This window comes from Emydura macquarii, unplaced genomic scaffold, assembly GCF_026122565.2.
Source record: "Emydura macquarii macquarii isolate MOO-44397 ecotype Brisbane River unplaced genomic scaffold, CSIRO-AGI_Emac_v2 contig_306, whole genome shotgun sequence".
NCBI lineage: Eukaryota > Metazoa > Chordata > Testudines > Chelidae > Emydura > Emydura macquarii.
The window spans coordinates 14,109,511-14,136,172 of record NW_027130443.1 but is presented as its reverse complement, the minus strand read 5'-3'; the positions used below and the strand labels follow the sequence as shown (position 1 = coordinate 14,136,172).

Genomic DNA, 26,662 nt, shown 5'->3' with positions numbered 1-26,662 from the left:
CTCTCTGCCTCCCTGCATTTCTACCTCATCTATCTAGACTACAAACACCTCTGGGCAGGGACCATGTCTTTTTATATTGCTGAGACACATAAAACATTGCAGATGCTGCACAAAGAATAAAACAGGCCAGTAATCTCAGCAGAGGATTTTTAATAGCCAGTCTGTCTGTGCTAGTATCACTGAGTATAAGTTATATCCAAAATGCACTGAGAACCACCAGTGACACCAGAGAACAAGACCCCAAGAACGGTCATTCTGGCTGTGCACCTCAAAACCTCACATATACCCTTTTGCTGTCTCAGGCACTAACACACCAATGTCGCTTGTTCAGTCTGTTACCAGCATTTCATTAAACACAGACGGAAATGTTGACTAACGTGATTCACTGACTCAGACACTAAGCCCCACCTAAACAGCAGAGGGAGCCCTTTCCTTGCTGAGAAATTGCAGCCAGACATCACACCACAAGCTACGGGGAGAAAGGGTTTATTTTAGTTTGTGGCTGAGAGTTTTCACTCACCTTTTTAATTTTACGATATTCCTGTAAAATTTGATCATGGATAGTCTGAAAAAGAAAGGACATCGAGTTCTTTGTTTCCATAAAAACAATACAACTGTAACCTACTTTAGTAAGCAGCACATTTTTGATTATCCAAAGATGAGTCAAGTGAGAAGCTGGCCTCTTTTCCAGAGGGTACCGTGCAGCAAACTATCACATGGAAAGAATTACAGTATATTTTCCCCCATTTTCTTGCACATGGCATTATTTTGATGTGTTTCAGGTCATCTGAGCCCTTTCCAAATTGGAAAGTGGCCAGTTCAGAATTTCCACTATACTATACAGGAGACATGTTAACTTAATGACCCCTCCCCCCGCCCCCAAAAAGTACATTTGCATTCACGTAAAAAGAGTTGGATGTTCAATATCAAAAGGGAAAAAGGCAGCCACAGGTTCGAGGAAATGTGGCAGGGACAGACCCTGAAACACATACAGCTGTCCAACAATTTGTTGATACAAAACAAGGGCTTGATTCCGTCAACAGGTACCGTGTGCAATCCTTTTTATTGTGAGTGGTTCCATCGGCTTCAGTGACTCACCATGGCAAACAAGTGCTAGAAGGATCAGGTCCCAGGAACGCAATTCTTGAGGCTGAGAAGAGCTACCTACGTCTATTCTGCAAGAAGCGTTACTTTCCTGCACTGATCAGTGTTGCTTTTCTTGGGACAGCAAAATAATCCAATTCCAAACAAAGGATATTCAAGCAGAAAGGAAGCGTTGCTTGGTATATTAAGTGCTCTGAAAGAGCAGTTTATTATCCTCAGTGAAACTTATTTCCTCAAGCTAATGAATAGTTAAAGCTCTTAAAATCAGTCTGACAGGTTGAATAATACTCTACTATTAAGATCAAAGCGTCAGGAGAAACAGATGACCCCATATTAGCTAGCTTTCCAGCTGTAATACGTTCCCATATGGGTGAAATATCACTTTTCTGGCGAGGATGATATACTAATAGCTGCCAGCAGGATTTGGCTGGGGACACCAATTGTCTCAGTGAGGCTGCTCCTTGTCAACAAGTACCACAATGTGTGTTCCAACTTGAAACTGAAAGACGACAGGGCTCTCATACAAACAGCCTGAAAAGCCGTCAGCTGCATGTACGCTCTTGCATCCATCAGTTCTGGGCTGCGTACGGTACATTTAATACAAACATTCATCCAGTGCCTGATGCAAGTCCTCCCGAGACAGCCCAAAAGGTCACATGAACTACAACCAACCAACCACAGCTCTGCGAGCAGAGTTAGGTTTTTTTACAGATATTTTTGCTAATACCTTATATTCTTCAGAGCCCTGCGAAAGCTGCTTCAGCTGAGAATCCAACTGTGTAAATCGTCGAGTTATTCTCTCTATCCGGGCGTGCAAGTCTCTGTACTCATTGTACTCCGCATTGAAGTCATTCTTATAACTCTGACGCTGCTCCAAAGAGGAAATGGGTGCATATTTTCTGAATGGAACAGAGTTTAAATGGCAATTTAGAACAAAGGTCTCTTTTCCAAGCAGCAAGGTTACTGCAGTACAAAGAAACAGGTCTGTCAGGTGCCTGCCTTCCAGAACAAACAGTGTTCTCATTTGCATTGCCGCAGCACCCAGACGCCTCTGTCAGCACTGGGCCCCCATTGTTCTGGGGATCATTGTTCTGGGGATTGCATGAACACAGATGATAGCACTTCCCATATTAAAAAAAAAAAGGACATCTCCCCTCTTCACCTTCTGAAAATAGCCTGCCTGAAGTGAACATAAGGTGAGTGCCCAAGTATATCCAAAGGCACAGCTATTTAAAAGTGACTCAGTTTAATCAAATGCAATTAACCTAACTTTCAGCACTAGTCCGATATAAAGGACCAGCCTTCCCTTTTATCTTCGTGCTCGACCTTACATCTGCTTTAACAAGTTTAACGTAGGTGACAGCACCCATTTATCACCTTACTCTTTGCAGGAGGGACAGCTGGGTGCTCGAGTATGGCCAGGCCAACATAGGTGTGGGTGATTGAAGGAGACCAGAGAGAAGGACTCTGAACTGTTCCTGCTCTGTATTAAAGGGAGCCTGATTTATTAAGATACACCGCTAAAATGACTGAACTGACAAGCAGTGTTGTGAGCCGTGTTGTTGTAGCCACGTCGGTCCCAAAATATGACACACAAGGTGGGCGAGGTAATCTCTTTCATGGGACTAACCTCTGTTGGAGAGAGAGAAGCTTTCAAACTACAGTGCTCCACCTAGGTCTGGGAAAGGTGCTCAGCGCCACAGCTAAATACCTGGCTGTGCTGCAACACTGTGGTTTTACTGGGATACAGAGCGCCAGGCTGACAGGCTTAGATGACATGACGTGATCACTCGATGCCTGAGCTATCAGACCTCAACACTTTCAAAAGAGGAGCCTGGGAGCTAAAATTCATAACTTGCCAGACACTAAAAACAACAGTCTGAATAAAGACACTGGATGTATGGCTTATTACAACGATCTGTAACCCACTGACCTCCCTTTCTGGCCTATAGCGACGGGGTGTTAACAGGCCACTTCACCTTGAATGGCCCCTTAGAATATGAGTTAACTATCTGTTCAACCTTGTATTTAGCTGTGATGCTGGAAGCTCCTTTCCCAGACCTGAGGAAGAGCTCTGTGTAGCTCAAACGTTTGTCTCACTCACCAATAAAAGCTGGTCCAATAAGTGGCATTACCTCACACACCTTGTTTTTCTAAATTGACACAAACTTATTGCATGAACGAAGAGGATGCTCCAGTGACTCCCTGGCTATCTCATCATGTCCTGGCTGGCTTGACTTCTGGAGACTTAAGCCACAGACAGAAGAAGCTACCAGTATGCATCAAGGAACACTAACCGGATAGTCAGTCGTTTCTAACAGCTAGTAACAGCTGTCAGTCAGTCAGTGAGCTGCTCAATGTCCCGGCTGGAAGAGGAAGTTCAATACACTCATCTCCAGCAAGGACGCTGCAAATCTCTCCAAGATTCATTACTGCAGCACACTGAGACACTTGCACTCAGAGGCCAGGTTTCACATCTGTATCAGCCACATGGGGTGACAGTCATGCTGCCCAATAAGGACTCAAGTATCAAACCTGACCCAAAGACAAGGTTGAGCATATGGCTGGCAACGCAGGCCTTCCTCTCTCTCTTGGGGGGTAGCCCCCAAGGATTCCTCACTCTAGAAAGACATGACCTCTTACATAAATGCTGCACTCAAACACAGTCCTCAATTCCTTCAACAGCAGTGCCAACACCAGCTCAGAGAGCTCAGCTGTGAAGTCCCCATAGAGTCCAGTGGTCTATGTACCAGTAAAACCATGATTTTGATTGGCGCACAGGAAACAGTCTCACCCACTAATGCCCTAGTCTCTGACTGGCTGCTTTCGCAATACAAGCAGGGTAAAAGGATGCCCTCTTTATAAAGCATGAGGTCGAATGATCCAGGGTACTCCAAAACAGATCCAATGGTGCTAGAAGAGGGCTGGCAGCCCTACCGAGCCAGATTCAGGGTTCTGGGCCAGATCTGAGTGACATTCACATTGTGAAAAGTGTGGAGTTTTATTTACAAACAGATCTGGCTTTATGCAGCCAAAACTCAAGTAGAAGGGATCTGAGTTACCCATAGCAACAAGTGCTGCTTAATGGGAATCAGGGAGATTTGATTCAAGCGTCTGGCACCAGAACCCAAGGATTACTTACCCTCCCTATGAGGAGTGAGCCTAACTGGCATTTTTTAGCTCTCTAGCTTGCTGTTTTACCACCTAATTCAATTATCCATTAACTTCCCATAAGGAGCCATCTTCCACCCACGCATCACCACCACGACACACGAGTAGGTGACAGAAATTCACTAGCCGCACCCCACCATAGCAAGGGTACCAAAAATAAAATCTCATATCCAGTACAGTGACTGGACAAAGGATCTAGAGAGCCACACTAAACACTGATTGAACAAACAGGTTCCTCGCTTAAAAGTGAACTAACTGATATTAAAATCATTGCCAATATCTGTGAAGACAAACATTACAGATAAATACATTTCGCAGCAAAAAGTTTTAAAAAGCAGTTTCTCACTTCCTCATCGAACCCAGAGTACAGGGTTTGCCCGATCTCACAAACATCCTAAAAATCCTGAGTACTGCTGGGAACAGCAGTCCCAGCAGAAAGTGACAGACTTCTGAAATTGAGCAAGCTATTTCCTCTTGACATCTCCATCTATAAAATGGGATGTTGTTTATCTACCTCAAAAGGGATTGCAAGGATTAATGTGTTTCAAGAGCTTTGAAAATTAGATGTAGTTATTTATGGGGTAGATGTAATCAACTGCTGCAGGGAAAACAGCCTTGAACTCTAGCATGTGGGGAGAGGGGCTTGATAGGGAGAAAGGGGAGGAGAGGGAAGCTGCTGTAAAGCCTAACTGGAATTGAAGGCCATCCATTGTGAAACTGGACTCAATACCTGGTTTTGTGTTTTGCTTTTTTAATACTAATACTAATAAACTTTAGGGAGTTCTAACACAGTAATTAGAAAATAACTGAGTGATTGTTAGTTATGTCTTAGTCACTTGCTGATTCCGATGGGTAGTTTGGAATTGAACCCCAAGGTAATGATACAATGAAGATACTCACAATAAATAATCTGGCATTTCTGAAGTGGATGTTGGTACACTAGAATTATTGCATGTTCCATTTAAACCTGCAAAAAAACAAGATAACGCACATTTGGATCAGCTTTACATCTTAAAAAGCTATGTTAGTTAAAGTCCAACTTCATAAACCCCTTTACAAAATGCATTTTGCTTGATATAAGAGGATGTGTGTTGTAGTTAAAACTGACCAAAGGCAGAGTGTCTCAGTGTTATGAGATGGCTGGAATTGCAAGATTTGGCTAATATTCATCTATTAGCAAATGCACTGAGCAGCAAAAACATTTATTAATTTAATTGGTTTATAAATACTGCTGCATGCCTATAAGCAGGGATAACATACTAATCCCTGCACTGGTGAACTGCAAAACAAATTAATGGAGTCCAGATGGGAGATTAGAAAGTTGAACAAATACAAATTATTTTCCCTTCTATTCTATACTACATGCTTTACAGCTATTCACACTATAGATTTCTGGAGGAAAGTTTTACATGTCATAATGGGATGAAGGGATATGTCCAACAGTGCACTTAGAGATTTATGGCTTCACAAAACAAACTCCTGCTGTTATTCCTGGATGTCTATAGATGAGGACATCCACATACAGAGCACAACAGAAAGCACTATCTCGTCCAGAAAGCTAGGGAAACTGGGAGTGCGGGGACAAGTGGAGGTCTAAGAAAACCTTATGGAATTTTTAGGTAAAGAGAATGGCAGCAGATCTTGGTGAGCATAAGATTTAATAAAAGGATCCAATGTAGACTTGACTTCAATCTGCTCTGAACATATAACTAACTATTCTTTTTAGGCGATAAATCTGAGGAACTGTCCCAGATTGAGATGTCAATAGAAGAGGCTTTGGAACAAATTAATAAATTAAATAATAATAAATCACCAGGACTAGATGGTATTCACTCAAGAGTTGTGAAGGAACTCAAATATGAAATTGCAGAACTACCAATTATGGTACGTAACCTCTCACTTAAATCAGTCTCTGTTCCAGATGACTGAAGGGTAGCTATGTAACACCCATTTGTAAAGGCGGCTCCAGAGGTGAGCCTGGCAATTACAAGCTAGTAGCTTAATTTCAGTACCAAGCAAATTGTTTGAAACTGTACAGAAGAATAGAATTATCAGATGTATAGATGAACACAATTTGTTGTGGAAGAGTCAACATGGCTTTTGTACCAGGAAATCAAGCCTCACTGATCTATTAGAATTCTTTGAGGGAGTCAACAAGCATGTGGACAAAGGCAATCCAGTGTATTTGGACTTTCAGAAAGCCTTTGACAAGATCCCTCACTAAAAGCTCTTAAGCAAATCAAGCCGTCATGGGATCAGTTTTCCTCTCATGGATCAGTAACTGGTTAAAAAAAAAGATAGGGTACAAAGGGTAAGAATAAATGGGTCAGTTTTCACAATGAAGAAAGGTAAACAGTGGAATCCTCCAAGAACCTGTACAGGGACCAGTGCTATTCAATCTATTCATAAATGATCTTGAAAACAGAGTGAGCAATGAGGTGGCAAAATCAGCAGATGATACAGAATTACTGAAGACATTTAAGTCCAAAACAGACTGCAAATAGCTACAAAGAGATCTGACAACTGGATGACTGGGAAACAAAAGTGGCAGATGAAATTCAGTGCTGATAAATGCAAAGTAATGCATATTGGAAAAAATAATCCCAACTATGCATAAAATATGATGGGGTCTGAAAACACCTGCTCAACGTGCAGCGGCAGTCCAAAAAGCTAACACTGTTCGGAACCCTTAGGAAAGGAATAGATACTAAAATGCCACTATACAAATCCATGGTCTGACCACACCTTGAATATGACATGCAGGTCTGGTTTCCGCATCTCAAAAAAAGGTCTTTGAATTGGAAAATGTGAGAGAAAGGTGACAAAACTATTAGGGGGATGGAACAGCTTGCATACATTGAGTGATTAGGGAGACTGTTCATCTTAGAAACAACTAAGGGGGGATAAAACAGAGGTCTATAAAAACATTAATGGGGTGGAGAAAGTGAATAGGGCACAAGAATGAACGGTCATGCAATGAAATCAATAGACAGCAGGTTTAAAACAAACAGAAGGAACTACTACTTCACACAACACAATCAACTTGCGGACTTCATTGCCATGGGATGTTGTGAACGCCACAAGCATAACAGGGTTCAAAAAAGAATAAGTAAGTTCATAGAGAATAGGTCCATCAATGACTATTAGCCAAGATGGTTAGGGATGCAATCCCCGTTCTGGATGTCCCTATACTGCCAACTGCCAGACACGGTGACTGGATAATGGGATGGATCACTCAAACTGTGCTCTTCTGTTCATTCTATCCCACTGCATAGGAAAGACAGGAAATCTGGCAAGAGCCCACCCTGGCTTAACCAGGACGTCATCAATGATTTGAAGCTCAAAAGAGTCCTACAGAAAGTGGAAACTAGGTCAAATGACAAAGGATGACTATAAACAAGTAACACAAGGATGTAGGGACAAAATTAGAAAGGCCAAGGCACAAAACAAGATTAAATTAGCAAGAGAAATGTTTACAAGAAAACCTTCTATAAATACACTAGAAGCAAGAGGAAGACCAAGGACAGGGTAGGCCCCTTATTCAATGAGGGGGGGAGGGTTGGGGGAGGGGGGGAAGACAACAGATAACATGGAAATGGCAGAAGTGTTAAATGACTTTTTTCAGTGAAAAGGTTAGCAGCGATTGGACGTCTAACATAGTGAATACCAGCGAAAATGAGGTAGGATCAGAGACTAAAATAGGGAAAGAACACGTTAAAAATTTTAGACAAGTTAGATGTCACCAGGGCCTGATGAAATGCATCCTGGAACAGCAGCATACTGAGGGTCACCAGCACCCGGGGGCCAAGCCTACAATTGGGCCTCCTCAAACCCCACGACCTCCCCCATGCAGGGCAGGAGGGGTCCCGGTGCTGCCGCCCAGGTGTCTATACCTGTGAGGAGGGGCCACGTGAGTGGGTGGAAGTGCAGGCTTGGCTACACCCCCCCACCCCGTTCCTACTCTTACCCGCCGTGTGACACCCGCCTCTCCTGCTGCAGCCCCACAGCCCAGCACTGGCTCAGACAGGGCAGCCACACACTCCCGCCTGGGGAGGGGGCTGGGCTGGCCCGTCACAACGCACGGGGGGAGGCTCTGAGAGGAGCCCCTCAGAGCCTCCTGCGCCCTGCACCTCCAGCGCATTGTGAAGGACAGGCCTAGCCCCCTGCCCCTCGGTACGCCACTGTCCTAGAATACTCAAGGAGCTGACTGAGATCGGAGTCATTCACCATGATCTTCGAAAAGTCATGGAAGAGGGGAGAGATTCCCCAGGACTGGAAATGGGCAAATATCGTGCCAGTCTATACAGAGGGGAATAAGGACAACCTGGGGAATTACAGACCAGTTCACTTAATTTAAGTGCCCAGAAAGATAATGGAGCATATAATGAAGTAATCAATTTGCGAAGACTTACAAGATAATAAGGTGATAAGTAACAGTCAGCATGGATTTGTCAAGAACAAATTGTGTCAAACCAACCTAATAGCTTTCTTTGACAGGGGAACAAACCTTGCGGATGGCGGGGAGGGTAGATGTGGTATATCTTGACTTTAGTAATGCTTTTGATACTATCTTGCATGACCTTCTCAAACAAACCAGGCAAATACAACCTAGATGGAGCTACTATAAGGCGGGTGCATAACTGGTTGGGAAATCATCCCCAGAGAGAAGTTATCAGTGGTTCACAGTCAAGCTGGAAGGGCATATTGAGTGGGGTCCTGCAGGGATCAGTTCCGGGTCTGGTTCTGTTCAATAGTGGCATAGAGAGCACACTTATAAAGTTTATGGATGATACCAAGCTGGGAAGGGTTGCAAGTGCTTTGGAGGATAGGATTAAAATTCAAAATCATCTGGACAAACTGGAGAAGTGCTCTGAAGTAAACAGGATGAAATTCACTAAGGACGAATGTAAAGTGCTGCACTTAGGAAGGGACAATCAGTTGCACACGTACACAATGGGAAATGACTCCCTAGGAAAGAGTACAGCAGAAAGATCTGGGCGTCACAGTGGGATCACAAGCTAACTATGAGTCAGTGTTACACTGCTGCAAAAAAATAAAGCAAACCTCATTCTGGGACGTATTAGCAGGAGTGTCGTAAGCAAGACAAGAAGTGATTCTACTGCTCTACTCTATGCTGATATGGCCTCGACTGGAGGATTGTGTCTAAGTCTGGGCACCACATTTCAGGAAAGATGTGGACCAACTGGAGAAAGTCCAGAGAAGAGCAACAAAAACGATGAAAACAACCTATGAGGGAAGATTGAAAAAAAATGGGGTTTGTTTAGTCTGGAGAAGAGAACACTGAGGGGGGACGATAAGAGTTTTCAAGTACATAAAAGGTTGTTACAAAGAGAAGGGAGAAAAATTGCTCTCAACCCATGAGGACAGGACAAGAAGCAGTGGGCTTAAATTGCTTCACGGGCAGTTAGGTTGGACATTAGGAAAATCTTCCCAACTGTTAGGATAGTTAAGCAATGGAATAAATTGCCTAGAGAGGTTGTGGAATCTCCATCATTGGAGATTTTGAAGAGCAGGTTAGACAATGCTTGGTCCTGCCATAAGTGCAGGGGACTTGACTAGATGATCTCACGAGGTCCCTTCCGGTCCTGTGATTCTAACGTTCTATGATTCCCTCTGAAGCATCTGGCACTGGTCACTGGCATGCAGTATAGCTATGTTCTTATTACCATTTGAGGGCAGGATACCCCATAAGCAATGGGAAGGGAGCCTGAAAGGTGTTAAAGTCGCCCGTGAATTGCGTAATGCCCTGATAGGCCCAGGAAGTCAACTGCAGTCTGAGAGGAAGAAGCAAGTTGCAGAGGCAAATGGGGGTGGCTTCAAAGCCATAGAACTGAGGGTATAAGTCATCTGTTTTGGAGAAGTAGTGTGCTTCAAACTCCTCCTTCAAAGCAAATGAGTCAGCAAAGTAGAATCTTGACTATCTTGGTCTTGTAATACAGATACGAGTTACATAGGAAAGGTAGCGTACGCCCCACAGCCCACATTTAACGTGTCGGCTAGCACTGCTTGGATGTTTTCATGTTCCCTAAAATTCCTCTAGAGTAGTTACCACAAAGCTATTTCTGAAGCAATAAACCCACCCCTAGGATAAGCTGCCCCAATTCTCCCTTTTAAGAAACATCCTATCTGAGGCTGCACCAAGACTTCCTTAAGTAGAAGAAAAATAGGCTTTCTGCCTCTTCCTGTTCCTGAAACACATCATCAGCGTGAGTAGAGCAATCTCGATTTCTGAGGATGGTGGGTGGAGACAGTCCCCCCTCCAGAGTATGGGCTATTTGGGACAAAGGTAAGAAGGAAAGCAGAGAAGAGAAAAATAAATCAACAGAGGCTCATTTTGCCCTTGAGTGCCACCTACTGTCTTTACTCAGGAGACCCCGATGTGCTCTTCGTCTCCTATCAAAACAGAACTAATAGTGGTCTGCCAGGACCAACTCCTGGCAAGTGCTGCTTATCCAAAAAGCAGCTGGGGGGGTGAAGGTTAACCTACTTGCATATACCCAAACAGTTACAATGATAACTCCTAGCATCACTACTACAGTTTGTTTATAGTGACTTATCTCCAATCACTTGGAGGACAGCCAGGAATTGTGTAAAATAAGTTGCATAATAAGCGTATAGATATAATACATGTGGGACAAGTGCAGAAGAAACACCCAAGCCCAGTTCCCATTAGAACAGCAACAAGTCAGATTTGCAGAACTGCTGTTTTACCACTTTTCTACCTTATTTTCTGGTTTGGGATTTTTAAAGTGTCAGTAGAGCATAAAAATCAAGAAGAAAAATCGTAATATTTTGCTACTGAACAAGAAGTGTGTCAGGAAAATAGCATGTATATGTTACATGACTTATCTCAAAATCAAAGACGACAGTCACAGACAAGGACAGGAAGAGAAGAAATTCACAGAGAAGTGAGGAAGTATTTGGCACCCAGTAAATCAGATCAAAATAGTAAACTGAAGTTTGCTTTATTAATGGAAAGCATTCCGAAGTACCACAAACTTTCCCCATTTATAACGGTCAAAACAGCCTACCTGAGGGCAGTTAAAAATCACTTGTCAGCAATCAGATCATGTGTGCATGAGCTGTTCTGGCAGGTATGGGAGACCAAGAGATTCAATATCTTCTCCACTGAATTAGTCTTATACCTTAGCAAGTTTATACCTTTATCAAAAATAGTTCATTCTACTGGTTACTTGTATTCTGGCTTTAACAGAATTCATCCCCTGTAAAAGTTGCATTCCTTTCTTATGAAGAGAATTTACATGCATCAAAGGTGGTCAGGGATTTAGTGAGATTATAAATGGAGTTTAATTAGAAGTACTAGGGTTAACTTAAGGAAAAAGGCTGGATGTAAAGTATCATTTAGTGACAGACCTATGAGCCTTGAACTACTATTCCCAAAGGCAGCAAATGAAGCATTATCACTTGAGACATTATAAATTGGACTTGACAAAGTAGTAGCAAATAGGAAACAAGCCTACACTGGCATGTGAATGGACTAGATTAGCCAACAGATCTTTTCCCATGTAATTTATGCCAATCTATGCAGTAATCACTGTATTTGTGTTTTTTTTCTTTCCATTCTTCCATTTTAACACATGAGATGTTTGTAGCTTTGTTGATCCTTGAGAAAATTGGATCAGGTAAATAACAAGATACAATAATGAGCCTTGTTAGCCTGAAAGCTTATACTGTAAAAGTCCTAACAACATGGTATCATGTTAAGTTTATCTGCGGCTTCTCTTGTATCGAATATTAAAAGCCTTTGATGTGACTAGTTTTTCCATTATGGAGTTAAAATCAATATAGTGGCCAACAATATGAAAATGCAAATCTGCTTGAAAATGGAGTGGCAGCTAGAACTCATCAGTGATAAAGTGGCATTCAGACCTGAATGACTATCCAGGTACTAATATGAGGCTTTTAATTTAATAAGGAGAAACGTGACACAATCAGAGGTAGATTCCAAACCAGTATAAATAAAAGGTGAACCAGGAAAAGTTTGACATACCCTGCACAGAAAGACTATTGTTGATCTTGGTAGAGATAGTGAGAGTGTTTCGCTAGCATACAGTCTCTGGGCTTGGATCTACAGGCAGGACACTCTGCTATGATGGTTTAGAGCAGGAATCATCTATACCAATATTTCCCATGCAGCCATTTACATTTGTACAGGGAGGCAAAGTGTTTCAGAATTCACATACCTGTGACAGCCTGGGGGGCACTAATTTTTAAGCCAGCTTTCTTGATTAGTTCACAGTCCTGCTTCTCCTCTTTGCATTTTTCTTCACTTTTCTCTCTTCTCTCTTTTTCTTTGTGCTTTTTGGATTTTTTCTTTGTTTTCACATGCAGTGAGCTACAGTTGTGTTTGCTCGGTTGGGGACAGTCTGTTGACAAAGGATTAGTCAATCTGTCAGTTGCCTCTGGGTTCTCACAGTCTCTGCCGTTGTGACTTATGTCACTGCTGACATCAGGAAGGGGGTCATGAGGCCTTGGAAGCTCCAGAACCGGTAAGTGAGAGCTGGAGCTGACAGAATCGGCCAAAGCCGACTGTACTGCAGGAGCAGGGGCATCCTTCCCATTCGAGGAGTTCTGTTTCCCATTGAAAGTAGGCTGAGTTCTATGGGCCAAGTGAGATATCCTAGGCTTTTTGTTGGCTAGTGGATCAATGAATTCCAGAGGCTGGGATCGTTTCTGGGGACAAAAGAAAACATTCCTTTAAAGACTAACAAGACAGTGATTTTAAATCAGTCATTTGCTTTAAAAACTCTGCTTCACCACGAGGTGTCACTGCTGTATCAATAAGCAAACAAAAGTCACTAGTTCCAGAGGGGTAGCCCTGTTAGTCTGTATACCGCAAAAACAACCAGAGTTCTGTGGCACTTTAAAGAAATGAAACCCAGTAAAACAAAAAAAATACTTTGGCCCAGTGCAGAAAAGGCATTCAGTAAAGGTGTTCAATACACATTCTTGTTCTGTATATGGGGAAAAACAACAGATGCAGTCACATCATAACTTTCTATTCCTCTAATATCACAGGAGGATATTAAACAGTAGCTACTAAAGTCAGTTATTTCTAAAATCAGCAGGTCCAGATAACTTGCATCCAAGAGTTTTCAAAGAGCTGGCTGAGGAGCTCGCTGAACCATTAAAGTTGTCTTTCAATAAATCTTGGAACACTGGAAAATTTCCAGAAACCTAGAAGAAACTTAATGTTGTGCCAATATTTAAAAAGGGTGAAGATGACGACCCGGGTAATCATAAGCCTGTCAGTGATATAACAGGACTCAATTAATAAAGAATTAAAAGAGGGTAATCTCAAATTAATGTAGTGAACATGGGTTTATGGATCCTGTGTAACTTGGTATCTTTTTCTGATGAAATTACAAGTTTGGTTGATAAAGGTAATAGTGTTGATGAGACTTCTGTATGGTGTTTGACTTGAACTGCATGACATTTTGATCAAAAACCAGAACGATACAAAATTAATGTGGCGCATTAAGTGGATTAAAAGCTGGGTGGCAGATGGGTCTCAAAATGTAATTGTAAACAGGGAATCATCTAGCAGTTGTGTATTAGTGGGCTACCACAGGGATCAGTTCTTGGCCTGATGCCATTTAACATTTTGGGGGAGTAGTAAATAATGAAGGGGATATGTCACTGAAACAGAGTGATCGGGTTGCTTCATAAACTGGCACAAGCTGACAATGTGTGTTTAATACAGCTAAACGTAAAGGTAAATGTATACATCTTGGAACAAAGAATATAGGCCACACTTATAATGGGGGAACTCTATCTTGGGAAGCAATGACTGAAAAAGAGTTGGAGTCATCATGGATAATTGGCTGAACATGAGCTCCCAGTGAAATGCTGTGGCCAAAAGGACTAGGGATGTGATTCTTGGATGCATAAACGGGAATCTTGAGTAGGAGTAGACCGTTATTTTACCACTGGTGTGACCGCTGCTGGAATATTGAGCCTAGTTCTGGTGCTCGCAATTCAAGAAGGGTGTTGATACATTGCAGAGGGCTCAGAGAACAGCCATGAGACTGATTACAGGATTAGAAATCAGACCTTACAGTGACAAACTAAATAGATTGAGCTCATCGAGTCTAACACAAAAGTTAAGGGATGACTTGACTACAACCTACAAATTCCTGCGTGCGGAACAAACATTTAATAGTGGGCTCCTCAGTCTAGCAGAGAAAGGTATAATATGATCCAATGGCTAGAAGTTGAAGCTAGACAAATTCAGACTGGAAGAAAGACAAATTTTTCATCAGTGAGAGTAATTAACCACTAGAACAATTTACATAAGTATGCGATTTAACGTATGAACTGCCAGCCCTCAGCCAATTCAGAAGTAACTTGATTGTGCTATCCAAGCATCTAATTCTCTTAAAGACCCTAACAGCAACTGCGCAGCCCCACAAAAAGGAGTGGGAATGTGACACATGGCGAGAAGGCCACTGCCCACAGAGGCTGTATGAGCAAGTGGATAGAGAAAGCTATAAGAGGTCAGGTTCTACAAAGGAATTCCTGGTCCTGCTCTGCTCTCTTCCTCTCCTGTAGGAGCTATCCAATCCAATCCTTCCAAACATTTTTGTTTTAAATTTAACCGTGGGAGCAAAGCTACCTCCATGCAAGGAGTAACGGAAGAAGATTAACAAAACAGAGTGCTGCAATTTCTTCTTTCTTAGAGTAAGTATTTGCCCAAGATGCTGTTTTTGCAAAACAGCAATGTGGGATAACGGAAAAGGAGGAAGTATATTCAGTAGTTAGGGCTCCAAGAGTTGGGATTTCTGGATATTACTCTAGATGGACACTGACTTAATCTGTCATCTTTGATCAATCACTTAAACTCTGCCTCAGTTTCTTCCCCTACAGAACAGGAATAATATCCTTCACCATCTCATAGGGGTTGAAGGAAGGTGAAGTGGGGCCAAGGCTGAATGTTTGTAAAGAGCTGTGAGTTGACAGTATGAAAAATGCTACAGAAATGCTAAAACTCACCATGTGGAGGGGCATGATCTTAACCACTACTTACATCTGGAAAATGCCCTGCAGGCTGGAAGGGGAGAGAAGGCAGGAATTTTTCACTTGCCCTTTCAGACCTATTTGCATGGAGTTATGAAGATAATGCTTTGAGAAAATGCTTTTCATGATAAATCCACTGCCGGTGGATGAGATAACCGTAACCACATCTGCATCTTAAATTAGGTGGATGTTTGGGGGTTACAGGTAAGCCTAGGAGGAGTTACACCGTGAAAGAACCTTTCTTCAGTCAATGCAGAAAAAGCTTAGCTTGGAGCCAGAAGCTACGGCTGCCAGCCTGAATCCAGTTTCAGAGGCAGCCAAATTACCTTGGATAGCCTTCAGTACCACAGTGTATGTCTGCCTAGCTGCACAGAGTTGGAGGCAGGATTATTCAGCACCCACTGGAATACAGGGGATAGTTTTGATTGTGTTTCTTTTGGATATTTAATTATTTTCTTTGCTGTCTCACACAGAATTGTTGTTTGCAAGTGGAATTTGTGTTCCCTCAAAGCGCATTTGGAATCACAGCTCCTTTGATGGAAATCATCCAATTAGCTTTCTTCATCCAGTTAATTCCTCTTGTTTGCCAACTCCAGCAGTCTCAAGAATGCTTGGTGACAGGAAGTTTTGCTTTCCAGACTAGTTACGATCAGGAGGGATGTGGAGAGGAAATATGCACTCTGCCAAGGGTTTATGGGGCAACCACATCACTTCCTCTGTGCCTCATGCTGGCTTTTCAATAATGCTGCCTCCTCTCTGCTACAAGATACAGGGCAGCGCAAAGAGAGGGAGGGCTGAAGAAGCTGCGAGCAGCCAAGTAGTGGGCACCATTCACTCTGGTGCCTGCAGATTCTGACAGAGGAACACAGACCAAATAAAGAATGGCCAATTTTAACTCCCCTCAAACGGAGACTAACAAATATCATTGCTAATACCAATATCACCTTGATTGTCTTGGATGAAGCACACTAGATAAATGCATACATTTCAGAGAACGTTCCATTTGAAAAGGAGGCACACAGCAAGCACAGTGAAAGTCCCGGAGTACTCTGTAGCAGTCACCACACAGGATGCTACTGAGCAGCAAGCTGGTGCGCCGTAGATTCACACCTTGCTTTGCCACCTAGCACCTTGTCTGTAGACAAGCCCTTCGTTATGCTTGGGAGCTAGCTACTACTGGCTCTCTCTACATTGTTGGTAATGGGTAAAATTTTCAAAAGTCCCAGAGGAGCAGAAGTCCTGGGAATTTCAATAGTATAGTCTTGGAGTAAAATTTTCAAGAGTATCCAAAAAGATATGTTAAGAAGGCTGACACACACAGACCATTAGCACAGCACCTCAGGAAGTGAAATGGATTCCTGCAGAACTAAGAATAATGCTCTACCTTCGTGCAAAGTTTTATCATTTTAATTTTCAACACCATTGGGCAGTGACTATTTCCAGTTTTACAGACAGGCAAACAGAGGTGGAACCACCTTCTCAGGGCCCAGCACTGAGCCAATCGGTGGGCTTAGACGGTGGTGGTTCCAGGGTCTTGGCCCTGTGCTGACCACTAGACACCCAGCACCCCCCTCCTTTCCCGTTAGCCGTGACAGCTCACCCACCTACCTGCGGAGGGGAAGAGGAGTTCACATGGTCTTTTGGTGGACTCAAGGAAGGAGTGTCTCCCAGAAAACTACTAACATTCTGCGGCTGGCAGAGTTTCCTGAAAGCAGAATTTATGGTGGTTTAGATCCTGTACTTGAGTCACAAAAAAGCATCAGGTTGCACTGAAGACCCCTTTAGCATGAGAGGATCATCTGAAAGTTACTCAGTAAATTTGCGCCCATTAAATTTACTATGTTTGATCATCCCATACAACTAGCCTAGAGGTCTAGTGGCAGAAGCAGCTGCAAGCTTTAAGAGCCAGCGGGGACTTTAGCATTCCAACTCCCAACAAATTTAGGAAGCAGCAATAAGTGATTTGAGAGAAAACCCTCATCTCAGACGAAGCGGCTACACTCCCCTTAGAAAGAGAAAGGGGGAATCCCAGAAGAGTCAAACTCTTTGAAAGGAAACTAAATACAAGACATACAAAACTTTGACCAATAAAATACTGAGGGCACCAAAATATTGAAGGAGCCTCCCTCTTTCCCACGATCTGCGTATTCATTAGAGTAGAAGAACAGGCCCATGCAGTGCTTCCAAGGCTTGTGTCAGTAGAGCAGTGAGTATCCCTGCCTAAGAGGCTGGATCAGGATCCCTGAAGGGGAAGGAACCTATTTTCTTTACACTTACCCTTCTGCCTCTTTTCCCTGATGCCTAGACTTAAAACTTGCTACTGAAGAAATTCATTCGACTGGCATGTCAGATAAAACATTTATTTTAAAAATAAAAAAGTCAAATGACTATTGGATGGCCACAGTGTATTCTAGCCAGTGCTTAAAGATTGATGGAGGCCTTTGATAATCAGAATTAATTTAGATACTTACTGACTTTTCAACTGTTTTTCAGTCTTGTAGGATTAAGATCATCTTACAAAATACTAAGCAAAGCAGACACATTTTTATTGGGTCCCTGCTCTGAAGATAATATCTACTCCATTTAAAATCTGAACTTACCTCCCCATCAGGACAGCATTTTAGTCCACAGAAGATGGGACAATTATCCCTGAAAAATGAACCACTGGGACGGGGAGGGAGATAAGAGGGAGCATCTCTGACTGGTACCTGATGTACATTTAGGGCTCTATAATAAATATTCTTTAACTTGCACCTCCGAGATGATTGCGCCAAGTGCTGCACTTACAGTATTGTCTCAAATAAAATGGCAACCTCTTGTATCAAAACAAGATACTACAGTGCATTTTGAAAAACTAAATTTTTGCTAAATCCATCCTCCTCCTCCTAAGTATCAATCTGATTTTTCTATGCAGTTCCATAGCTCCCCGAGTAAGTTTCAGAGAACATTAATTTTGCCCTACTTTACCAGCATGATCTAGAGAACCCATGTCTTAATCACTCAGGAAATAAATTTCTGCTACCGAATCAAATTGCATCTGTAAAGAAGGTTTTACTGTAGCAGTTCTACACCCCCTCTAACCATGTTAAATAACCAAGATCTAAGTTCCACCATAAAGTGATTCAGAACATAGTTTTAAATTGAAGGGTTTTTTTGGAAGGTTTGTTTTTTTCCGCAAATTGGGAAGACGCTACAGAGGTACCTGTCAAACTTCAGAGGAACTTGTTTCTTCGCCTAACCTGAAGCTTGATTACACTTCAGCAACTAATTTCCATGTTTACAGCCACACTCTCTTAATCAAGAGATTTAAGCTAAATGAAATGATCATTTAAACCAAACCACCATCTCTCACTGGTAAACAGATCACCTCAAGAAACATGCTTGAGCGGACAGTTACTTGTATACCTATGAAGGGGACTTGTGGCAACGCATATAGATTACAACTAACTTTTTACATTGACTAGCCTCAAGTACTACTACTTCACCTCCTAAACAAGTTAACTAGCAATTCCAGAATGCCTCTCTTTGCTGAAATGAAAGGTACTCAAAGGGATAAAGCCACTGAATCCAATGTACAGTTTAAGTTGCTAACCCTCAGGCCTGGTCTACAGATAAAACTTAGGCTGACACAGTTACGTGCTCAGGAGTGTGAAGAATTCACACCTAAGCACCATAGCTCTGTCAACCTAACCCCTAGTGTAGACGCAATGAGATCAACAGAAGAATGCTTCCAGTCCACCTAGCTACCTTTGCTTGGGCAGGTGGCGTTCTTACAGTGAGAAACAAGCCCGTTCCATTGCTGTAGTCTGCGTCTACACTACAGTTTACAGCAGCATAGTTTTGGTGCCGTAGCTATGCCACTAAAGCATAGACATGGCCTTCGAAGACTTGCTACACCACAGTAGGAAGGCTGGAAAAAAGAAGCAACCCTGGAAAAAAGTGAATCAACCTAACATTAGTCTTGTTAGAAACCATTTCAAATTTCTAAAGCTGGGTTATTAAAGCAATTCTTAATCCATCCTAGTTTTATTGAGCATAAAACCAAGGAGCTAGAGTGCTGTCAAAGGATATTTAACAATTGGACAGACCTAAGCAGCAACCGAGGCTACCATGGCAAAACTATGTAAAACCCTGCATCTGCTGTTTGTGCCCTTTGAATGTGTTTTTCTACCAGCTTCAACCCTACATGTTTTTTCCATTTTGTAGTCTCATTACCTGCATTGGCTGAGCGGGTCTTTGTTTGTACAGTTGAATACATCCTTTCCAGGGTCTATTTTTAGATCTCTGCATAACTGAATGCCACAATTTGAAAAAAAGCAGTAAACACTGCTCTACTAGGAAGAATCAACTTTTTTTTTTTTTTTTTTTTTTTTTTTAAAGCCAAGCAGACTGTGGATAGTTGTAATTTTCCATTTAACTAGAATTCAGCATGAAGGATGTTTAAATTGGTTACAACACACCAGTTTGAGCTTTCCTAAGTATGCCAAAGAACATTTAGCATTACAGACTTTGTTGGTTTAAAAAAGTCTCATCTTCAAGCCAACTGTGCTTTCAAACCATGGAAACTGTTCAAACAGAAAGCTATATTTTATATTAACCAAAATCACAACAGAAATAAGTCTCAAAACAAGGCCAAATCAAGTCTCTACCTGCCTAACAAAAAAACCTAATCTAAATACAGACTGGAAAAAACCTGTAGATACCAGAAGTAGGAACGTAAACTCTTAAAACAGAGTCGAGTCCCACACAAGGGATCTACAGGGCTCGCTGTAATTTAACGGGTATGGTTGCAGAGTACAGGTGGGATGGAAGGTCTCTTCTGAGAATACTCAGACTGAGGGAAACGTTGAATCTTAGGGACAAACAGCTGATGAAGTGGACAGTTTCCAACAGTTTGCTTACTGCCCTCCTCTGCCCAACCCCCGGCCATAGACATCTTTCCATCCCTTCTGCCTGCCAAACAGATGTTCCAGTCCTACAGGTTTTAATGAGACAAAACTCAAAGGCCTGGAAAAATAGCTGGGAACAGAGAAGCCATCCTCGTTGTCTTGACAAAGGGCTGCTTTTAAGTAGGGAAGTGTGTAAGATAGGAGGCTTGTCCAGGTTGACTCCAGGGCAGTGAGGGTCAGATAAACGGGCATGGGATGAGTGATGCCATGGGCAAGGCACTCTCAGACAGCCTGGGAAGAACTACATTGCTTTGTTTGCTATACTCTCCCTCCACATGGGGCTTAATGAGATTGATCCTGAGTCTCAGTTAACTCTGGGGTGACCCTCGGTTACTTGGCACAATTTGTAGCACAGCCTAGACACACAATTGAGAGACTTGTGCTTAGACACTGTGTTAAATTGCGCTAGATGGAATGTTAAACACAACCAAAACTTGAACACACAGATATGGCTCAAGAGGATTAAAACAGAAGCTGCTGTAAAGAGCCTGAGCCACTAATGGGAGGGGAACATCCAGAGGAGCAGGGAACACAGTAGCTGACCAGCATGCCTAGGGCAGCGAGAGGATCACATGGCTGGATAGCCTGTCCTGGGGAGAAGTGACTAATGGAAGTCTGTGAAAGAGAGGACAACAATGCAACAGAAAGTCACATGCAAGGGAGAGAGAGAAGGAGGGGAGATTAAATGAAGAGCCAAAATAGACAAAGAACCACCCCCTCACTAGCTAAATTTTGCTCCAGAGTTCGAAACGATCATTAACTTCCCATCTAAGGAATGACTTTTTCCTTCCTCCCATATTTTTCTGTGGTTTGCATTCTCATTTGTTAAGAATACAGTGACATGCAACTTGTGAAATTCCTAAGTTTATTAGAGACTGCATATAGTTTTGATGCAGTTGAGCACATTTACCAGCCAAATTTAGTACCAGACTAAACAGTTCCATGTTAGAATCAAATAATTTGACACTATGGACCAGATCTTCTGCTTTATGTAGTTCTATTGACTTCACTGAGCTGCCTTGATTTACACCAGTTGATCCGGCTCACTATCTGTAGGCACAAATTAGTAGATTAGTAAGAGATCCAGCTAGCAGCTGACATGACAAAAAGCGTGGAACAATTACCGAACAAGTATCCTCTTCAGTAACTGCTGATCTCCTTCCGAGTAGCCAGGCCAATCTTTCTGTACATCTTTGTACATACAATCTTTCAATGTACAAGTGCCGTCCTTGGCACTCATATTTGCCACCTGAAATAGAAAAGTAATTTGTGAAAAACCATTACGGTTTGACTTGCACACATTTTACACATTTTTTAAAAAAAAATCTGGATAAAAGCTGAAGCAGATTTAGTGAACCCGTTATAGTCACAGGTGTCAGTAAGCACCATGATTAATGTTTGCTTCCAAATTCTTTATTCAACTGTGTCTTCTTTTCTGCGTACAGTGGCAGCCCTGTATTACTATTTACTATTTGTATTACCATAGCACCTTGGAGCCCTAGCAAATATTCATTTATTAAGTACATATCAAATTATACTGAAATGCAAGTACAAAAAATTAAAGAGACTACAAATGGCCATTCAATATGGACCCAAAATAATCTGGGGCTGCTCCAACATGAGCTAAGGGAAACATCTGGAAATAAATCCTGCTGGGAACAGACAGACAATTTATCAAAGCTGTCCAACACCTAAGATGAAGCTGCATATCAACTGAGATACAAACTGTTATAACAAGAGTCCTGTAACACTTTAAAGACTAACAAATTTCTGCAGGCATAAGCTTTCGTGGGCTGCAACCCACTTCGTCAGATGCAGGGTTGCAGCCTACGAAAGCTTATGCCCGCAGAAATTTGTTAGTCTTTAAGGTGCTACAGGACTCTCGTTGTTTTTGCTGTATACAGACTAACACAGCTACCCCTCTGGAACAAACTGTTATGGTGACAGCTTTGTTCACAGCTGCCTGAAGACGAAGCTGCCTACTGGTACAGAGGACTAATTAAAAATAGAAGAGAAGATGTAATATTCCTTCAGGGTCCTCACAATGTGTTTTTATGGCATATACCGGCAGTTAGAGAAACCTGCTTGGTTTTATGGGAGAAGAAGTGGTCATGTTGACAGCTACTATGAGGAGAGAGAGCAAAAACTACCATTAATAACTTGTACTCCAGAGCACAACAAATAATCACCTCGCCCACTAATCACATTCTGTAACTAATACAGCACATGAGATTAGGAAGCTTTTTGCCTTTTAACAGAACCTACCATTGAGAGATTTCCTATACACAGAGACCATTTGAGGCCTAATGGGGAATACTATTGCAGCCAACAGAAATATGTCAGCATGGAAACAACTTAGGTTTCCCTACTGTAATTTATCTTTCAACAGTCTGACTGAAATTTAAACTCTCAGCTGCAATTACCTTCTCATCTGAAAAACGCAAGGTTAAAACTAATTTATTAGCAACTCTTACACATCCAAGGATCACACCTTTGTAAATACTCTTCATTTCTCTAAAGCCTGACAGAGGACTGCAAAGCACTTTCCAAAGCAACAGTTAAGGATCACAGTTCCCTTATGGGATGTTCACTTTTAGAGAAAGGGAAACGGAGAGACGTGTTAAGTGCTCGCCCACGGTCATGTTTACAAATAGACAAAAACAGGAACGGGGTCTCAAATTCCATGGATTCTTAAATCTCCTGCTCTAAAATAGGCTGCACTTTAAATGTGGAATGCTCTCTCTGTCTGTCAGTGGAGATACTATTTGTCGGTTTGAGATTAAACATGTTTTCCTGGGTTCACCCAGTTCAGTAGAAGCAGTTACATTATAGGATGTCTTTATGGATTGTAAATCACCTTGACAACACACTGTATGAAACATGCTACTAGATTATCATCACAAAATGATAAATTACCCCCATAAAAAACAGAAAGGGAAGGAGCAGGAAATATGACATCTAACAGGAAACACTATGTGACAATCTCATGTGCTCTTGCTTTGCTACCACAGAATATGGCTTAATATTTTTAAACCACTATTAATTTGCAAGCAAAAAGTTCTAGTCAAGGACTGAACATTGCAAGTTTTGCAGATTAGAGATAAAAATCATACAACTGTCAATTTACATGACACTTTTTTCTTTCAGTTTTGTCAAGGTTCCAAAATCCTGAGCCAAGCAAAAGCTGAATTAAAATGTAGGTTACATTTAAACCACCCAGTAATGTCCAATATGAAAAAAAAAAAAAAAAAAAAGGTAAAAGCCAATTTCTGCTTCAGAAACTCTCCCAAAATATCTTCTATCAATGACCAGATCATTTTTCCCTACTGCACCAACAGTGTGCCAAGCACTGTAAAGACAGGCCCTGCTCAGAAGGTCTTATCTACTCAGAAAAATTTCTCAGGTTTTTTTTTAAATTGCCTCCCACATCATCAAGACTTTAGGAACACAGCAGCTCCTGGGACCTGCACACTCCACCCCTCCCAAGCAGCATCTTTTGAGAAATTAGACTGTTCACTCAACACTAGCACAGTCCTGTGTAGATACAAGAGCATAATGAAACTGACACTTAAAGATGTACTTGGGTAAGAAGTTAACACAGCCTACATTCTGTAGCTTATCTGTGTTTGCTTGGGGATGGGAGCACCCTGCTGCTGAAAGGAGATATATTTACAAGTGATAAATTTCAAGCCAAACCAGCATTATCCAATCACGTTGATGGTGCTATGACTACTAGACATAGTAGCAACCTGCTAGAGGTTTGCGACTATATTAGTAAAAGATTACAGCAGACATTGTTTAGTGAAGTTAAGCAGTATTAAGACTTTCGGGAGGCTAAAAATAATTCAGAATTGTGCTGAAAATTGAGGCAATAATTCTAGTGGATTAAAATCCAGATTGAGAACCAGTAATGCCAGAGTTACTATCCTAATTTGTCTAATAACTTGTTGTATGCCCTTGGGCAAGCCACTTCACCTCTCTGCCTCAATCTTACCATCTACAGATTGGAGTTGATATTTCCAGTACCTAAAAGACAGGGATGTTGTGAGGTTTAATTCATGTTGGTAATGTGTTCTGAAAATGTAAAGATAATTACTACAAATGTACATTTAGCTAGTACAAATAAAGTCGGAATATTCAGGTTGGTATTACTGAACTGATACAACTGGAAGACAAGTTTTAATGTCTGGCATAGATGAGAACATGACTAGCTAGAAAGAAACTATGATCTGCAGAGTTAAACAATGTAATACATTTCTTTAGCGGGAAAGGCATGACTTGAGAGAAGCTGAGGGACACAGTGAGCATGGAATATATTTTCCTCTTTGCATGGAAAATACTGCATATGCCAATACATTTATTGACATATGACATTTATTGTTTTGCATGTATTATGAACACAGTTCATATCAATTAAAACTCAAGTGTTTCATATTTGCCACAAGGCCATAAAAGCAAGGAGATGTCATAGTTCAGTATTAAATATCCAGTATACTGGAGTGCAATTTGAAAGTGCAAGTGACCAAAACGTCTGTTCTTAAAACTGTCCTAATTTGGTGGTAGATTTATACAAATTAGTTATAAACCCCTGAAAGTGAAAATGTGGAGGGGCTGCTAACGTGTCTCTAGCAAAGCCAATATAACACTGCCAACTATCCCTTAGTCAGTTGGTTCTTACTGGGTACGGCCATAGAAGGAAATTAATCTATGGATCACATTAAAACTGCAATTTATCATGGATTAGGACAAAATCTGCCAACATTATGAGAGCACATTTGTCTTTATGATTTAGACGAACACCGAGGTCAGACACAAACCTGTTGCAGGAGGCTGTCCAGCAAATCCTTGTCCTGCTGAGAAAGCCCATCCTTCTGCAATCGGAGAATCAGTTCAGGTTTCTTATAAGGCTTTAGTGCCAGTAAGTGCACAACCCTGTCTTTGAAGGGTCTCTGAGAAATCACATTGTTGCCTCTCTTTATTGCACTGGCGAGGTTGACTGGTGTTGGCCGCTTCCTAGAGGGAACAGCATCGGAAACGCCTGGTGCAGGCTTACGCACCTGAACCTTTTTGCCTAAAATGAGATGAAGATTTAGTGAACCGCAGGAATCACCTTTCAAAGTCCAGTGTTTTTCTAATGTGCATATGTACATCATAAACTCCAACAGGAAGCCCTGACAGACAAAGGAAGACTCAAATACACACACTCCTGTGCCAATGCAAGTCCAGGACAAACATTCTGTGACGACTGAAGAAGATTCAGTCCAGGCTTGTAAAAAGTAACTGGAAGTCCAAAGCAGCAGCATCACACAAGGGGAACATGGCTATTATTGGCTATAAATGTGTAAAACTTCAATTCTCTGCTCACCATTCCTTCCTTCATCACAATTTTATACATCCCCTATTTAGTCCAGCCAGACTTTTCCTGTGAAAAGGAAAGTTCCACAATTGCAATGTAGAGCAGTGCTGCAATACAGAGTGATAAGAGCAGAACTGGTCAACAGGAGGCTCCCCCGCTGCTGATCTCAGCTAAACTGTTCTCCAGCAGATGTTTCTGTTTTTAGAACAATAGGAACTTTATGGGTCTGGTTCTACACAGCCTCCCTCTGAGAGCAAATACAAGGACATGTATAGGGTCTAACACTTGCAGGCTTGTCTTTTCATCTATCATACTGACTATTTTAATGTGCTGTTTCTATTTAAGTAATAACTTTCAGCCTCTTAATGAGTATTTGTGTACTTGAGCCCGTAAAATAGTTTTTAACGTTCACTTCAAATCCCCGAGGACAACTTCCTCAATTCCATTTTGGGAGTTCTGTTTTTATCTAGTTCCTTTTGATTATACCCTCCAAGTTTAAGTTTTTCCAGCTACCACTTAAAGTCTGAATTTCATTTTATTTATTTATTTATTTATTTATTTAAACAGGAAACCCTTTAGAAGTGATACAGAAGCTAATTGCATCATTTGCTGGAAGACCAGCTAGCCCTCCTCCTTAAGAACCTGGAATGCTCACATATGGAAAACAAGAGCTTTCTTAGTAAAAAGCCACATTCTATTACTAACCATAAATGTGCCCCCGTGACAGAGAACACAGTCCATAGAAAAGAAAAGATAGCCAAAACCAGAGGCAAAAGTCTTCATATCTTCCACAGTTATACAGAAGCCATTTAAAAAATTAACAGCCATTTTAGTTCAAGCCAATAGAGTGAACTGATCTGGCATAAATGAAATCCAACTATTTATTCCAGCAATTTTTGGAGATCTTATTTCAGCATGGCAGTTTCTCTGCTTAGGAAACAATGTTTTCAACTGAGTCATCTGAAGATGCTGGTGACTGTGGGCAATGTTTGTTTATTCTACTAAAATGTAGGTTTCATAATTT

The 26,662-nt window shown here is 41.7% G+C and overlaps 1 protein-coding gene across 2 annotated transcripts in view; it reads right to left on the bottom strand.

Annotated features, from left to right (window-relative positions):
• The window catches only part of ELL (elongation factor for RNA polymerase II), a 79,278-nt gene that overhangs the window by 5,493 nt on the left and 47,123 nt on the right, over window positions 1-26,662 (bottom strand). For both annotated transcript variants that reach the window (XM_067560822.1, XM_067560829.1), the window contains exons 5-11: window positions 25,100-25,353; window positions 21,407-21,531; window positions 16,942-17,038; window positions 12,501-12,990; window positions 5,176-5,242; window positions 1,832-2,003; window positions 521-565 (exon numbers count right to left, since the gene is read on the bottom strand). In XM_067560822.1, coding sequence (XP_067416923.1) covers window positions 521-565; window positions 1,832-2,003; window positions 5,176-5,242; window positions 12,501-12,990; window positions 16,942-17,038; window positions 21,407-21,531; window positions 25,100-25,353 — 1,250 coding nt within the window. The remainder of the gene's footprint in view (window positions 1-520; window positions 566-1,831; window positions 2,004-5,175; window positions 5,243-12,500; window positions 12,991-16,941; window positions 17,039-21,406; window positions 21,532-25,099; window positions 25,354-26,662) is intronic.